At 43.9% G+C, this 17,156-nt stretch overlaps 3 protein-coding genes across 9 annotated transcripts in view; 1 reads left to right on the forward strand and 2 right to left on the reverse strand.

The window, feature by feature from the left end:
- Positions 1-744: 744 nt before the first annotated feature.
- Positions 745-1,704, reverse strand: LOC125395456 (vomeronasal type-1 receptor 4-like). The gene has a single exon (XM_048426866.3). The coding sequence runs from the start codon at positions 1,699-1,701 to the stop codon at positions 745-747; it is 957 nt and encodes a 318-aa protein (XP_048282823.3). The 5' UTR covers positions 1,702-1,704.
- A 3,178-nt stretch (positions 1,705-4,882) lies between these two features.
- On the forward strand, positions 4,883-13,742 carry Nlrp9 (NLR family pyrin domain containing 9). Its single transcript, XM_048426947.3, is given in 6 exon segments — positions 4,883-5,021; positions 5,024-5,726; positions 5,728-6,334; positions 6,336-6,427; positions 8,378-8,548; positions 13,507-13,742. Coding segments are annotated over 6 exon segments (1,866 nt in total). The 3' UTR covers positions 13,661-13,742.
- Positions 13,743-15,881: 2,139 nt separating this feature from the next.
- The window catches only part of LOC146895955 (sulfotransferase 2A6-like), a 58,994-nt gene continuing 57,719 nt past the window's right edge, over positions 15,882-17,156 (reverse strand). For 6 of the 7 annotated variants that reach the window (XM_087909326.1, XM_087909329.1, XM_087909323.1 and 3 more), the window contains one exon: positions 15,882-16,626. In XM_087909326.1, the coding sequence (XP_087765452.1) occupies positions 16,505-16,626 (122 nt within the window). In that variant the 3' untranslated portion in view covers positions 15,882-16,504. The remainder of the gene's footprint in view (positions 16,627-17,156) is intronic. The other variant, XM_087909333.1, reaches the window with a different exon arrangement.

Below are 17,156 nucleotides of genomic sequence, written 5' to 3' on the forward strand. Positions count from 1 at the left end.
AGGAGTCACCACTCGGATTCAGTCTCTGCTTTCTGCTACACTGTTAACACTGGCCCTCACTGGAGCTCCTATTGGATATCTTGTTGTCCTCTGTCATGGAGATCCTGCAGCTCTGGGTCTGCAGGGCCAGTCCCTTCACAAGCTCTAGAAGATCAAAGATGGGGTGGATGTTGGGGTGAGCCAACTCATAACTCTGGTTCTGGGCCTGGGTAGTTGCAAGGTTGGTCAGCTTGTCAGTTCTCCCCCATCCTCACCACCAGGGTGAGCTTGTTAGCATTCTCCTGGCTAGTTCATTCCTTGCAGCAGTGAGCAAGGGTCAGCACTTGTTCTTCTTTCATGCCCTTGGGGTTGTCTCTCCCACACTTATGCCATCAGGGCCCACTCTTTTGCCTTGCTCAGGTGAGGTGCAGGTGCCCCTCTCCCAAGTGCTGCAGTTGGTAAGGGGCAGGGACAGCTCTCCTGCTCCTAAGATTTCCACGCCGGCTCCCCTACCCACTACAGGCAGAGTTGGGTTGAGAGAGGGCATTTCTCCTCTACCCATGACAACACAAAGCAGATGAGGGGCAAAGCCAGATCTCCCAAGCTCATGTTCTCGGGGCCAATTCACAAGCATCCTTGTCAATAGGGGTCGGCTCTACTGTGCTGCCCAGGTGAGGAGCCACGCCCACTCTCCCTAGTGCTACAGTTGGCAATGGGGACAGTTAGCTCCCTTGCCAACCACAGGCATGGGTTTTTAATTTTTACTTACTCTGGTTTGCAATGCTTGAAGAGCAAAGAACAAGGATCCTTAGGATCTCTTGAGAGCAACAGTAAGGGAGAGACGGTGGGGAAGCTAACAGCCAAAACCTCACCTACATGCCTCAACCAGAAACGAGAGCCCATTAAAACAGTCTGAAAGACGATACAAATAAAATTCAGGAGGTAAAAGCTAACAAATGTGACCACCAGCAACAGGATGGTGTGGGCTGCTCTGGTCTCAGCATGGCCTCTGTGATTGGGAGTGTGGATACACTGGGTTCGCTGGCGATGTCTATATAGGAGAAGCACCATGGAGACGCTGGTCCAGGCCATGATGCTGATGAAAGCGGCATCATGGGCAAAGCGCAAGAAGACAATGCCTACACTAAAGCCAGAGGTGGAACAGACCATCTTGCTTTTAGAAACAGTGTCATTGCCTGTTTTCTGTGGACCAGTGACTTTCATTGGAATGTAGATATTATTTAAGATGCCGAGCAACCAACAACTGTAACAAGAATAACTCACTAAATTTGGGTCCTTTCCTCTGAGCATGACCCTGCCCCAAGTACCAGGAATGAGAGTGACAAACTGATGAGTGCTCAGGACACAGGTGGAGCACAAGTTTATGCTTCGAACCACCAGGCGAATGAAGTACTGAAGTTTACATTTGAGGTCAGTCAGAGGATTTCTTGGAGCAAAAACCATCATATTGTTTGGAAACCCAGTGATGAGAAGAATCAAAACATTGGCCACAGCCACATGGCAAAGGATCACCTGTGTGGGCTTTAGTCGAATGCCAGCGAAGACTGGAGAGAAATTATGGATAAACAGAAGGATGTTGGCCACAATCCCAATCCCAATCTGGCAAAGCAAGAGGATCTGGAGGGCAGTTTCCTCAGTGGTTTTCAGGGCTTTGCTATGAGCAGACATGGAGAGCTCTTCACTGGGCACTGGAGTGACCATCAGGTGGGATGGTTCTGTCCTCAAAGCTTTGCTCTGTTCTCCAAGCTTACCAATTGATTGGGGGTGGTTTCTTCTCCTGAGAAGGGAGACACTACAGTAGCTTTGCATGGAGAACAATGCACGGACATTAACTCAGAATAAGTTTTTGTGCTTATTGCATTCCTCCTGCCTCAAGATGAAAATTGTATGGACGCTGCAATTCTATCTTTATTGGTCAAAACCACAATGGCACACATTTGAACACTATGGTCTTGGTCTGTGAATACAGGAGAGTGGATGATATAAGTACACAATTCCTCATCACTATTCAATATCATTTCTTTATGCTGTAGTAATGTGTTAAAAATAAATGTTTACATGCTACCAGTAAAGTTGTGTCTCTGAGTTAATAGCAGGAAATCAATGTATTGGCTTTTGAGAAAATTTGATACTATGCATGCACATAACAGAATACCAATCATTTCTGATAAAGCCTCTAGTGTTCTCATCACTCAGGTGAACCTAGGTTTGCGTATGTATCCTCTACACAAAAATTCCTCATTTGTTAATGAGTCTCACTTATTAACAATTTTATCTAGTTCAATTGTTGTTCTAAAGAGTCAGGTCTCAGAGACTGACTTACTTGTACCATCTCAGTCATATTTGAACCCATTAACACAATCATAAGTATACCCTTAGCAAGCCGATGCTTGGTCTGCATCTTACTCGGTTGTATGTTTTCCATAGGAACACTCAGCCTCCGTAACCAGCTAAACTCCACCATCCCACACACCAGATGTCACACTGAATGCTGTTTCCAGCTGAATGCTGATCTGGGAAACGGACGTTTCCTTGTGACTAAAACAAGACACTGACCCGCTTGAACTGAACTGCAGACATCCAGAAGAAACCATGGTTCATGCTGGTTTCCGAAGATAAGGAACAGTGAAGAAGGGAGAAGGGAATTTTGAAAGGTCTGTGGTTGAAAGGATCCCACCGTTGAAGCCACAGCAAGGCTGAGGATGCTCGCAGGATGAAGGCCAACTCCTGAGCACATCTCCCGTTGCGCATACTTCACAGTGCCTCGTCCATCGAAGACCTCGGTGTAGCCCTTGGACTGAGAAAGAATGCAAGGAACTTAAGTGTCCCTTATTTTCAAAGCACTGTTGTAAGGGGGACTCCCAAAGAGTCCAGGTTTCCAGTGCTCAAAGGAGAACAGTGTACCTGGATGTGACATCCTTCAGAGAGTTCATTACTGTGTCATCCGTGGTGTCACTGAGATTGTCTGCAGTTGGGAAAGCTCCCACGAAGGAAAACTCCTTCATCCCCAGAGCAAATCTCATTTTTACCTCCTGATACTTAATGATGATGGCTAGAAGTTTGTTAGATCTTAATGAGTAGCTGGGCAGAAGTTAGGAAAAGTTTTCCATGTTTCCCTTGGGAGAATCTAAGTTCCAAATTGGTCTTGTAGTCAAGCGTGAATCAGTGCACTCAAGGGTAGATGAAGGGATTTGTTGTGTGTCCTTCCAGGGAATACTCTCCTCCACACTGTTTTCCTCTTGCACCATCATGCTAACACCGAGTCCTCCCAGGAAAACATCAACACGTCATTCGGAGCCTGTTATCCTTCAGGAAGTCACTTCTTTCCATATTTTCCCAGGTGAGTCCCAGGACATTTAAGTCTGGCAAACGTATTAACTGAAGTCAATGTTTCCTTTCCCTCTTGAGTCCTGGGGTTACTCCAGTGTCCACCTGACCCCAGGGAGAGCATGAGTTGTTTTCCGATACACTCAAGAATCCCTATCAGAGGCCTAATGTACTGCACCAGTATCTAGAGAATCTACTTGTAAAGAAGCAATCCTGGACATACAGGCAAAGATCAGGAAATAAATAAGAAATAAATAGGCCCAACAACATTTATTGCTCTTCTTGGTTTAATAGAAAACTAGAGAGCTACTTTTGACTTTCATTTGGTGGAAAATCAAAACTCCTGTGAAAAATCAAAGAATTGAGGCACAGTCAAAGAACATTTACTTGGATGTGTGAGAACCAAACTATCATTGCACAATATTTGTCCATGGTGAACATGCCAGCTTTTGGGATAAATATATGTTGAAATAAAACACAAAAAAGAGACTAATAGAACACTTATTCCTTAAGTGCCTTAAGCTGATCTAGGATAAGCATTTATCCTTGTTTTTAACAAGTCTCAGATACAACAGTAGGCTCTTGCCCTCGGAAAGCCTGGTGCCAGAAATTCACGGGAAAATATCAAAGTGTGATACTAATGACATACCAGCTGCCTGCTAACTACCTCCATGAATGGAAAGAGGAACACTTTCTAGTAACCCCATTTCACTTAGGACGTTGATCCAGATACATTAAATAATGTACCTAAAACTGTAAGATGCATGTGGTTGAACCCAGGACAATGCAACACCCAGTCAGGATTGTTATCCTTAGATGTGAAATCATAGGACCCCAGAGGTCGTTTCACACTGCCTTGTTGCCTGAATTAAATCTTGCTTTGACTAAGCATCGGATTGTAAACATGTACAGAAAATTGAAGAATTCAAATCGAATGACCTGTAATGACTACTGGGGGTATGAAAGCCTTAGGCTGTGTCACAGTGTTCTGAGCCCTAACTCATGAAGCTGTGAACAGATGAAGTATTTATGACTGTTGCGCCGGAAAGGAACCAGGCCCTTTGCAAATTTGCAGTGCGGTACCCAGAATTCATGTTGTACTGCAGCTGGTACCCCTGCCTTCTGGAGAACCCCCTTCTCCTCTATTGGCCCTAAAATATTCTCATACCCCCTTTAGCACAGGGATTTGAGTCAGGTGTGAGTCAGTCAACTCTTCCATGCAAGTTCACAAGCATGGGAAGACTTGCATGCAATAGAGGTCTCTATCTAGAGAAGTCGGTGTAGAAAGAACGTGTTAGTTGGTTGGGGCTGGGGTGGGGCCTAACCATTCTTTGGAGGGTAAAGGGAGGAAAACCCTGTTGAAGGGAAATAGAAACTTATTGCAGGGAAGGGTGGGTGGCTCTCCTCCTTTTCTGTCCTCAGGACCCATGGCCTCACCGCTCATCCAGGTGTGGAGATCATTCACTAGACGTGTATTTAAGAAAACTGTGATTCATTCTCAGAAGTGTCCTAGACCTAACTTTCTTGTGTTCTGATTTCATCAAACAAAGAGATTATGAAGACTACATTTCACCACATATGGAACTGGGAGACCTTCATTCGTATACCTGTTGAAAGCTACCAAGAAATTGTAAAACTACAGCACAAGGTGTTGCAAACAGTATTTGATCCTCAGTTAAAGCCAGTCACTGCAGTCATACTGGTGCTGAATCTATTGGAAAAACCACATTCTTAAGAAAAGCAATGTTGGATTGGGCATCAGGAGACTTATGGAAGAACAGATTTCAGTATGTTTTCTTCTTTTCTCTCGTCTCACTTAACAGCACCACAGAGTTAAGCCGAACTCAGCTTCCCTTAAGTCAGTTGTCTGCATCTTCAGAGACACTGGATGATGTCTTATCCGATCCGAGGAAAATCTTGTTTATCTTGGATGGATTTGACTACCTGAAATTTGACCTGGAACTCCAAACAAACTTGTGTGACGACTGGAGGAAGACGCTGCCGACACAAATTGTCTTGAGTAGTTTGCTACAGAAAGTAATGCTCCCAGAATCATCTCTGCTGCTTGAATTGGGAAACCCAAGTACACCCAAAATCTGTCCCTTGCTATAGTATCCAAGGGAGATAACTGTGGGAGGACGCAGTGAGGAGTCTATAAAGTTCTATTGTGTGTGCTTTTTCAACGACGTTGAGAAAGGCTTAGAAGTCTTTGATTATTCAGTGCAAGCATTGCCTGAATTATGCATTAGTCCCTATATGTGCTGGATGTTCTGTAGTACCATAAAGGGGCAGTGTGACAGAGGAAAGGAAACAAACTTCTTTTGTCCGTCAGATCCAATTATGTTCACAAAATTTATGGTGAGCTCCTTCAGATCTGTGTATGACAACCATCCATCTAGACAGAGCCCGACCAAAGACTCTGTGCACCGTGGCTGCAGAGGGAATGTGGAAACAGGTATTTGCGTTTAAGTCTGAGGATCTCAGGAGAAATGGAATCTCTGAATCTGAGAAGGCATCGTGGCTGAAAATGAATTTTCCCCATTATCAAGGTGATTGCTTCATGCTTTCCCATCCAACACTACAGTCGTATTTTGCTGCTGTATTCTATTAACTCAGACAAGACAAAGACGAGACCCACCCCATCATTGGAAGCCTACCCCAATTCCTAAGAGAAGTGTATGCTCATGGACAAACCCACTGGCTCCGGACAGGGATGTTTGTGTTTGGCATTGCTGCTGAAGAAGTCACTGCCATGCTGAACCCACACTTTGGTTTGATACCACCCAGAGAGATGAGAGAGGTTATCTTCAACTGCCTTAAAAGTTTGAATCAAGGAGAGTGCAGTAAGACACTGAGTGACCAGAGTTTGATCGATAGCCTAATTGACATCCAGAAAGAAAAATTTGAAACCCAAGTATTGGATCTATTCGAAGAACTGACTGTTGATATTAGTGATGCTAATAAAATGACATTGGTTGAATACAGTCTGCTAAAATCTCTAAAATTAAAAAAAACTTCGTATGCATATACAGCAAAGAGATTTTTCAGAAATCTATAACCCAGGAGATGGTGACATAGAAAACTTTAGACGACACAAGAAGTGAGTACATCTCTGAACCTGGTCTTCAGTTCTTCCAGTTTTGCCGCAGTGTAGAGTGCATTATTTTACAGGTCTTTTGCGTGCATGCTATCAGGGGAACATGTGGGGTGCCTTCTCCATTGTCCTCCACCTTAATCCCCTGTGACAGTCTCTCACCAAACTTGAAGCTGACCATCATGACTAGGCTAACTGGCCACCAAGACGCCTGGATCTACCTCTTTCTCTTTTCAAATGTGGGGCAACAACCTCATGCAACCATGCCCAGCTTATATGTTGGTGCTGTGGATCTGAACCCAGGTCCTCACGCATGTACAGCCCATACTCCTACCCACCAGTCCTTCTGTCCAGAACAGAGTTTCTAAGTTCTTTTATGTCTATGCTTGAGTGTTTAGATGGCACGGTCAGGAAGGCTTTCTGTTGAGTCTTGGCACTGCCGTTTGGAGCTATGTGGTCCCACACAGCCAAGTCTTGAGCTCCTTCATGTATACGGAAAACAGATTTGTCACAAGGTCAGTGTGAGATGGAAATGTGTGCAGCTTCTTTGTAGCATCTGCTTCTTTCCCGTCATCCATAGTGTGTTTAGTGTCCTGGTGACTGCACTGGAGAGGATTCTGGGAACTGTGTCTGGTTTAAGCCTACGCTCATTTTCAGAATGTAGGCCAGCTGTGTGTCTCTGTATTAACCAGGCCATTGCAAAGAGATGCTTCTCCCATGAGGTTTGAGAGTTGAACTAACATATAGAAATAATGCTAAGCGGTTAGAACAATGGTTCTCAACCTGTGGGTCCTGACCCCTTTGAGAATTAAGTGACCTTTTCACAGGGGTCACCTAAGGACATCAGAAAACACAGATATTTACATTATGAATCATAACAGTATCAAAATTACAGCTATGAAGTAACAATAAAAATCATTTTGTAGTATGTGTGGGGGTTCCCACAACATGAGGAACTGTATTAAAGGGTTGCAACACTAGGAAGATTGAGAAGGTAGTTTTATGTTATGTCCCCATAGCAAAGCGATAGTAACGGGTTCTTCCTTAGGGCCTACAGCTTGCCCAGCCACAGGTTCTTCACCAGTTTACAGTATCTGGCATGAGTCAAATAGTCAGCATTCCAGAGTGGATGGAGGAGGCCCTCAAGAAGCCCCAGCCCAGCTGAGGAGCTATTGGCAGCTGATGGCAGCTGATGGGAGGAGAGTTAATCTTCTTCAGAGATGGAGTCCTGGTTACCTGTGCTCCAGTGGATCGTCCTAAACCCAAGCACCTAAGGCAATGCTAATTGAGTTAGTGCAGTGGCTCTCAACCTTCCTAATGCTGTGACCTTTAATACAGTTCCTCACGTTCTGTGTGGTGACACCAACCATACAATTATTTCCATTAGTATTTCATAACTGTAATTGTGCTACTGTTATGAACTGTATGTAACTATCTGCCTGCAGAATATCTGAGATGTGACCTCCGTGAAAAGGTCATTCCACCCCCAATGGGTTAATGACCCCTGAATTTAAAACCATTGACTTAGTGGGTTTAAAAAGGGTATCACTTTGGGAGTGGTGGGGATAGGGAGGTCAGGGAGGAGTTGGATGTGTGGGGTAGTAGAAAGATGTAATCAAGATACATTGTATACATGTATGATTCTCAAATAAAAAATATTGCTCCATCCGGGAGGTGGTGGTGCAGGCCTTCAATCCTAGCACTCGGGAGGCAGAGGCAGGTGGATCTCTGTGAGTTCAAGCCAAGCCTGACCAGGACAGGCTCCAAAGCTACAGAGAAACCCTGTCTCGAAAGAACAAAACAAAACAAACAAACAAAAAAGTACTGTTCCATGAAATCTGGATTTGCTTAGTGTTTTCGCTCACTGTGTACATTTGGGCCTGGTTAAGTCTTTGCTCAGAAGTCTAGAACTGGCACCAAATACCTCATCCTTTTTCTGGTGTTTCCCTGTCACAGGTCAGACATGTGTTCGCTCAACACTGCCTGCTGTGTAGACCTCGCCTTGGCTCTCAGCACATGCAGAACACTGACCAGGCTGAGCCTCGACTGGGTCACCTTGGCCCATGATGGGGTGGAGCTGCTGTGTGAGGCTTTGACTTGCAGAGGTTGCGCCGTGAAGGTGCTGGGGTGAGTGATCACTGGGTCCGGGGTCGGGAGTGACTTTGGAGCAGCTCTTCTATGGCAGCTCAAGCTCAGCCCTGTTGACACAGGGCTGGGGAGTTCTGCTGTGCAGGACCAACTTTATCCTCTAGGACACTGAGGACCATCCCTGATCTCTAGCCATTCATAGGTACCACCCTCTGGTGGCGATTACCCCAAATAATATCAAACATCTTCTTTAAAAAAAACCTTGGTTTATTTCTTTTTTTAATTTTTAATAAATTTATTATTATTTCTTTTATTTTTTTAAAAAGAGAACAAATTGTCTTTTTTATTTAGCATACCAATCCTAGTTACCACTCCCTCCCCTCCTTCCATTCACTCCACCTATCCACCGCACCCCCATCCACTCCTAAGAGAGGGTAAGGCACATTGCTTTGGGGAAGGTCCAAGACCCGCCCTACTATATCTAGGCTGAGCAAGGTATCCATCCAAAGAGAATAGGTTCTAAAAAAGTCACTACAAGCAATAGAGGAAAATCCTGGTGCCGCTGTCAGTGCCCCCCAGTCTGCCCCAGCCATACAGCTGTCACCCACACTCAGAGGGACTAGTTTGAACCTACGCTGGTGCCTTCCTAGTATGGTTGGAGTTGGTGAGCTCCTTTAGATCAGGCGAACTGTTTCAGTGGGCATCCCCATCATAGTCTTGACCTCTTTGCTCATATTCTCACCCCTCCCACTCTTCTACTGGATTTCGGGAGCTCAGCCCAGTGCTCTGCTGAGGTTCTTTGCCTCTGTTTTCATCAGTTGCTGAATGAAGGCTCTGTGGTGACATTTAAAATAATCATCAATCTAACTTCAGGGCAAGGTCAGTTCAGGCTCACTATCCTCTTTGGCTTAGCCGGGGTCATCCTTGAGGATCCCTGGAAATCTCTCTTGTTCCAGATTTCTTGCTAGCACCATAATGGCTCCCACAATCAAAGTATCTCTTTCCTTGCCTCTGTCTCTGTCCTTCCCCCATCTTGACTACCCTGTTCCCTCATGTTCGCCTCCCTGCTCCCCTTCTCCCCCTTCCACCCTCCCTTTTTCCCCACCCCCATGCTCCCAATTTTGTCAAACAATCTTGTTGATTTCCTCTTTCCAGGTAGATCTATGTAAGTTTTTCTTAGGGTTCACCTTGTTACTTAGCTTCTCTAGGATCATGAAGTATAGGATCATTATCCTTTGCTTTACAGCTAGTATCCACTTATGAGTGAATACACACCATGTTCATCTTTCTGAGTCTGGGTTACCTCACTTAGGATAGTTTTTTTCTAGTTCCATCCATTTTCATTTAGATTTCAAGATGTTGTTGTTCTTTATTGCTGAGTAGTACTCCAATGTGTAAATGTGCCGTATTTTCTTTATCCATTCTTCAGTGGAGGGGCATCTAGGTTGTTTCCAGGTTCTGGACACTATGAACATAGTTATACAAATGTCCTTGTAGTGTGATTGAGCATCTTTTGGATATATGCCCAACAGTGGTATTGCTGACTTATTTTGTAAAATTATCATTCAGCTCTAAAGAATGATGAAATCAAAATATTTATAGAAAATTAGTGTTTTTAGAAGTATGACAAATAGGGTCACCTAATTGCAGAAATAAAAAACCACATATTCTCACTAATATATGGGTCCTAGTCCACACATACACACATTGTAAGAAAATGCTACATGTGGGTATCATATAACATTTTAAAAAACAAAAAGTGATAATAAAACTGACAAAATATAAGTATGAGTTTGAATATGTAGTATACTTTGTATATGCCATTTAAATGGTCTCTGAAGATATTCAATGACAAATTTATTTTTAAAACATTTTTGTTTATGTACAAGTGTTGTCTCTGCATGTAACTCTGTGTACCACATGCCTGCCCACTGCCTGGAAAGGCAAGAAGAGGGCATCAGATCCCTTGGGACGGAGATACAGATAGTTGTGAGCCACCTTGTGAGTGTTGGGAATAGAACCCTATCACACCTAGGGGAAGATCCAGTGCTCTTAACCTCTAAGCCATCTCTCCAGCCCACGTTAATCTTAATAAAAATTTTATTTATTCTTTCAAATTTTCATACATATATAAAACATATTTTGATAATATCCCGCCCCCACTACCAACCTCAAACACCCCCGGGACCCTCCAATCCCAATTAATAACTCCTGACTCTAGTTCCTGTTGACTATACTTATGGATATGGGGTCATCCATTGGGGCATAGGCAACCACCAAACACACCAATATTAGAAGTCATTCTCACAGAACACCAATCAGCTACCAATAGCTCTTCCACTAGGGGTGGGGTTCAGGGTCCCCCTCATTCATGTTGGAATTTTGAATGCAGGTTTTATGCCAACAACCTCAGCATCAACTGTGAGCTGATGCATAAATGCTCATGTCATGTCTAAAGAGAGCATTCCATTGTGCTTCTCCACATCCCCGCTCTTCACAGTCCTTCTGCCCCTTCTGTCATGACAAGCCCTGCGCCTGGTAGAGCAGGTTCATCAAGGACGAATCTACAGCTCAGCAGTCACAATCACTTGCTCTCAACACCTTCGACAAGTTGTGATCCCTGCATTAACTGAAAAGTTCTTAGACCACAGTTGTGAGAAGTACGAATCTAATGGGCACAAATGTGAATATTTAGAGGGCAGTTTTACAAAGAGGCCCATTTAAGGGAACAGCAGTAGGTTTCCCTCTGGGGCCTGTGATCTCCTAAGCCACGGGATGTTGACAGTGTTTATGGTAGCAGTCATTAAATCTCCCTGTGAAGCTGGTATCATAATCCAATCAAAAGTGATCAGCTACTCCTATAACTGCCAGGTCAGTAACTGGGCATAACTTGGCTGGTCATTCTCATATCTTCTGGAGACCCAATCACACAACAGAGGTGGTTACAGACACCGCCTCCCACATCCAGTACCTACTCATGAATGTTCAACCCAGGCTAGAGTCAGGAGGGGTCTGAAGCTGCTGTACAGAGTTCTAAATCAAAGTTCTGTTGAGAACTTGCTCCGTATGTGCAGGTTGATGATATGAGTGCCTGGGAAGATGGTTGAGCATTCTGTGAAATGGAAAATGGTTCGCACCTTTGCCCCACTGACTTGGATCCTATTCTGGGGCTACAGAGAGTAATGTGTAAGCAAGGATGAAATGTAGGGGAGGCTGGGGTGTGGGCAGAGAGGAAAATCGGGGTGAGAATGCTGTGCTTGAAGGGGAGGCTGGAGAGTCAGGGGATGAAGTGCGCAGCAGATCTCAATAAGCATGGCAGATCTCTGTATTAACTCTTTGTAGTCACAGGTCAAATGACTTGTGGTTATGGATACCAGGCAAGACAAAAGCAGATAGAAGGGGAAGAAAATTGAGGAAGCCAGCTGTACTTCTCCAGAGACCTGTGTCCCAATCTTAATTTGTGAAATTCAGGGGGAACTACTGCACAAAAATCTAAGGGATTTTTTTTCCAGAAAAAAATTAATCATATTGAGTGTTGACTGATTAAGACATTACTTTTTTAAAGGGGCTGATCCCTTACTTTCAAGGGTAGGGCACATTGAGAAAGAAGGGGTAGGGAGATTGTAAGAGTCGGGAAGACTTCTACAAAACAGCCTCTTCTAGACTTGACAAGGTAGATGCACCCATGAACTGACAGTAGCCATGACTGCCTGCGTGACCCAGGTTCAAGTTCAGGCAGGTCAACATTCCAGCATGGGTGGAGGAGAGGGTCATTACCCGGACCCCTAGCTGGGGAACTAGAAACATTTGGTGGCCTCAGGGAAAGGAGAGTTGTGTCCTTTAGGGATGTGTCCCCTGGTAGGTTGCATATGCCACATGCATGCACCTTCCTCCACACATGTGTGGGCATCACAACTGAGAGTCCGTGAGCTACTGGGGAAGAAAAGGACACAAAGTGAGGGAAGGAATGTGGAGGGGTCAGAGAGGGGAATGGGGAAAGGATATGATCAAAATCCATTGTATCCATGTGAAATTCTCAAAGAATAAACTAATGGATTTTGAAATATAGTGTAAAGATAATAAGCATTTGATAATTTTTATTTTCTTAGGTAAGCTTAGTGATAACAGTGTGGGGGAAGCAGGCAGAGGGAATAGATGAGCATCAGCTGTATCCATGGATGAGCTAAGGTGTAGGATAAGCTTCAAGCATCTCGGAGAAAGTGAGTAGGGACTCAAAAGGGACAGACAACATAGATGGCATGAGATTGGTGATGATGACAGCTATACTAGTGTTCACAATTTGAGAAAAGTCAACACTAAAGTAATAACGCAGGAATAAGGAATAATAATGATCATGGTTAGGCATTTAAACAATGATTGGGTGTAGCAGGTGTGGTCGATCGATAGAATAAACAGACCAATACTATGTAAAAGAATTAGCTTTTAATAAAAAGGGGAAAACTTACAAGACCCGAGATCCCAAGAACACCAATGGAGCCGGAAAACCGAAGGGGCAGGAGGCAAGGCACTTCAATCTTTTATAGCCCGAATGGCCACACCTTAGGCCTAATGTGATTGGCTGAGATTCCCCATCAAATGGGTGAAAACAGTCATTTTTGCTTCAGTGGTTTGTAACTTTAGTCTTGGCATCTAGATAGATGTTTCACGCGGATGTCTGTATCTACATAGACAAGAGGACCCCCACTCTGTGGAAGAGAATCAGGCCTTCTTACATGCAGCGTCTTCCTTCCTTCACTCCTAGGGTAACAGAGAGGGCTTCATGGGGTAAAGGAGAGGCAAGTGATTGCCAACCAAACTTGGGATGGTGGATGGCTCAGCGGATGAAGGCACTTGCTGCTGAGTCTGATCACTCGGGACACACATAGTAGCAGGGGGATGATGGAATCCCGTGAACTGTCCTCTGACCTTCACGTGTGCCTGTATAAGCGCCACAATTAGTAGATGTAAAGAGTCAACAGCTTTCTTCCTCTCTTCAGACTGGACGAATCTGCACTTTCTGAAGAGTCACAGAAGCTACTGCAAGATGTGGAAAAGAAAAATAACCTGAATATTTTGCATTATCCATGGGTCAAGGAGGAGAACAAGATGAGGGGTGTTCGTCTGATCTGGAACAGCAAGAACTGGTCTTGAAACAACAGCTTTTTCTGTGTCGTATTTCTCCTAAACATCCTGCTCCAAGATGCACACCTGGTCCTGGTAGCTGGTTCCAGGGTTACTTCACAGTGCTCTGTCTCCACCTGCCTTTATATATACTTTCCCTCACCACTTTACAATCTTTAGATGACAAACACACTCAAACTCTCAGCGTGTTTGAAAATGAATGTTTACTTAATGGCCGTCTTAGAGTGTTGGGTTGGAGACTGAGGAGACCCTGATTCTCTTACAGTTCTGGTTGGGAGTGATGTTTGTGACATGTTAGACTTGGCGTCATTCTCAGTGCAGCTAACATCACCTGAACTGTAGTTCATGCCACGATCCTAAGAGACACAAGCATCACCAGGCAGAAGGTGGGACGCATGAAGATAATGTCTAGAATCCCCAAAGTTAAAATCAAGAATCATACTTTTTGGAAAAGTGATCTGAAAAATTCTTTTTCTAAGTCCCAGAAATCAGAGCGAAGGTTTGCTGTTTATTCCTTCAAAGAGGGGCTGGAAAGATAAGTCAGGGGTTAAAAGTGCTCCCCACTCTTCACAGGCCAGAGTTCAAACCCCAGCACCTACATTGTGTGGCTCAAAACTGCCTGTAACTCCAGCTTTATGGTATCTGATGTGCATTTCAGGCATCCGCAGGCACCACTTGCAAGTACACACAGATCCACATACACACACACATATACGCACACACATGTATACACACACATACACACATATACACATGCATATACACATATTCACACTTGCACACATACATAGACACACATATACACACTCATACACACACGCATATATATATACATACATACACCCATTCACACACATGCACACATACACACATGCATATACACACATATATACACACATACAAATACACACACATATACAACTCATATATACACACACACACATATATACATACACATGAGTACGCACGCACAAGTATTCATGCACAAGTATGCACGCAAGAGTACACACTCACAAATACACACATATGAACACACACATGTATATACACACACATATATATAACAAATATTATACCTCTGAAACTGAAGATTTTCCATGTTGCTGTTAGTCACTGTTACATTTGCTGTGAATTACAATAAAGAAGTCAGTCCTATTTAAACAATATTTCAAATTTAATAATCTTAATCAGTAGTTCTCAATACGTGGATCATAACTCCAAAAGGGATTTTATGTTATATATCCTGCTTTTCAAATATTTATATTATGATTCATAACAGTATCAAAATTACAGTTATGAAGTAGCAATAAAAACTGCATTGTTGGGAAATCACAACAACAAGAGCTGTATTAAAGACTTGCAGCAATGGAAAAGTTGAGAACCACTGAATAATTAGACTATTTTTCCTTTTAAGAAAATATTTATTTTACGGATATACGTGCACCAGGTGCGTGTACATGTACCATGTGTATATGGAAGCACTCGAAAGTCAAGGCAGCATCAGATCCCCTGGAACTATAGTTACATGCGATTATGAGCTACCATATGGGTGCAGGAATTGGACATGGGTCCTCTGCAGAGGCAGAGAGTACTCTTAATCTCTGTGCCATCTCTCCAGTCCTTATTTTTTTCAGAAACTAGAAGAAAAATCTTACTAATTCAGTTGAGTTTTCCTAAAAGAAATAACTGACTCTTCCCCATCGTAATAATTCATCTTCAATTTGACTCTGCTACATTTAATGCGGTGTAGACTTCTCCCTTAACCTAGTGGAATCCCTACTCCTCATTTTCCTCCTACTCTCTCTCTGCATCTGTTTGGATTTTCCAGCCTTGCTGTGCTCTGCCCTTCCGGTAAGCCAAGACAGCTCTATTCATTAAGCAGTGGTTCACAGCATACAGAGGGATCCCACATCAGTTGACGCTGTGTGCTCCTTAGGACTGGGGACATAAAGCTCAGGCCAGCACACACTTCTCTGTGCAGACCCCTGCAACACCCACAGATTCACCGGGCAGCTGGCTAACAGTGATGATCCATTGCTGTTGTATTATGAATGTCTTCCTGCAATTCAATTCTGGAAACTAGGGACAGGAATGTGTGCTATAGAGTCCATCATGTTTTCAAAAACTTATTTTGCTCAGAGTTTTGTGATGTGAGCCACTAGGCCACTGAAAAGGACAGAATTCTAGTCTTCATTTCATTGCTGTGATAAAACACTGACCAAAGGCAATATAGGGACGAGAGAATTTAATTGGCTTGCAGGTCCATTATCTTGGAAAATTGAGGCAGGAACTGAAGTAGAGACCATGGAAGAACGATGTTTATGGACTTGCTTCCTGTCATTTGCCCAGACCGATTTTTTTTTTCAAACAACCAGAGTCACTTCCCCAAGGACAGCACCACCTTGAGTGGGCTGGGAGCTCCCACAGGACAGTCTGATGGAGGCGTTTTCTCAGTTGAGATTTCCTGATGCCAGATGATTAACTTGTATTGAGATGACAAAGAGAAAGAAAGAAAGAAAGGAAGAAAGAAAGAAAGAAAGGAAGGAAGGAAGGAAGGAAGGAAGGAAGAAAGAAAGAAAGAAAGAAAGAAAGAAAGAAAGAAAGAAAAAGAAAACAAAAAAAGAAACAAGCACAGGTTTTATTTTTAAGTCTGAGTAGCTAACAGAGTTCTTGGAAGGTTTATTTACAGCCTTCCAAACAGACAATCAGGCTGTGGAGATGCAGTCCTTTAATCCCAGAGCATAGGAAGCAGAGGCAGAAGAATCTGAGTTCAAGGCCAGCTTGTCTACAGAGCTAGTTCCAGCACAGCCAAGACTGCACTGAGAACCCAATCTGGGAGAAGACGGGTATCAGTCAGCAGTATTCAGACCAGGGGAAGAGACCAGGATCGAGCCTCGACAACTTCTCCTGACAGACGGTGTCAAAGGCTTCACTCTGGGCCACAGTGAAGACATTCTTCCAGTCGCCACAAGTGCCTGTCAAACCCAGAAGGGAAAGCAGCAGGGAAATGAGTGAGCACCGCATATGAGCAGCCAAGCCTGTCTTCCTCTGACCTCATCGATCCAGTTGGTGTCTCTCTCAAGACCAAAAGGAGTCATCCTACAACTTCCTGCTCTGTACCCGCTGTCAAAACCACGTGAGCACGAAAGGGATTTGAGGTCGGGGGCTGTGAACACCTGAAATGTCACGTGGAAAATCCCAGTCTTGAAATTGTGAAGGAAAAACTGAGGAATTTCTCATAACAGAACCTCAGTCCATCCCTCCATGTGGAAAACTGTCAACCATGTGATAGAGTAGCCGGCTACAAAATTGGCACCAAAGTGTGTGTCCTCCAACCAAGGTTGTATTCTAGTTAAGAGAATGTTCACCCTGGGTCCCTGAACGCCAGCAACATATTCTCTGCCTCTCCAGTTGTCTTCTATTTTATGAATGTTACATAGATATATCATGTGCAGATTTATGTTGTTGACTTTTGTCGCTCAGCATAAAGCCCCCGGAATCCATC

This window comes from Myodes glareolus, chromosome 1 (assembly GCF_982192425.1).
Source record: "Myodes glareolus chromosome 1, mMyoGla1.1, whole genome shotgun sequence".
Lineage (NCBI taxonomy): Eukaryota > Metazoa > Chordata > Mammalia > Rodentia > Cricetidae > Myodes > Myodes glareolus.

Coding starts and splice junctions, on each gene's coding strand:
- LOC125395456 (XM_048426866.3), bottom strand. CDS start 1,701: ATGGTCACTCCAGTGCCCAGTGAAGAGCTCTCCATGTCTGCTCATAGC.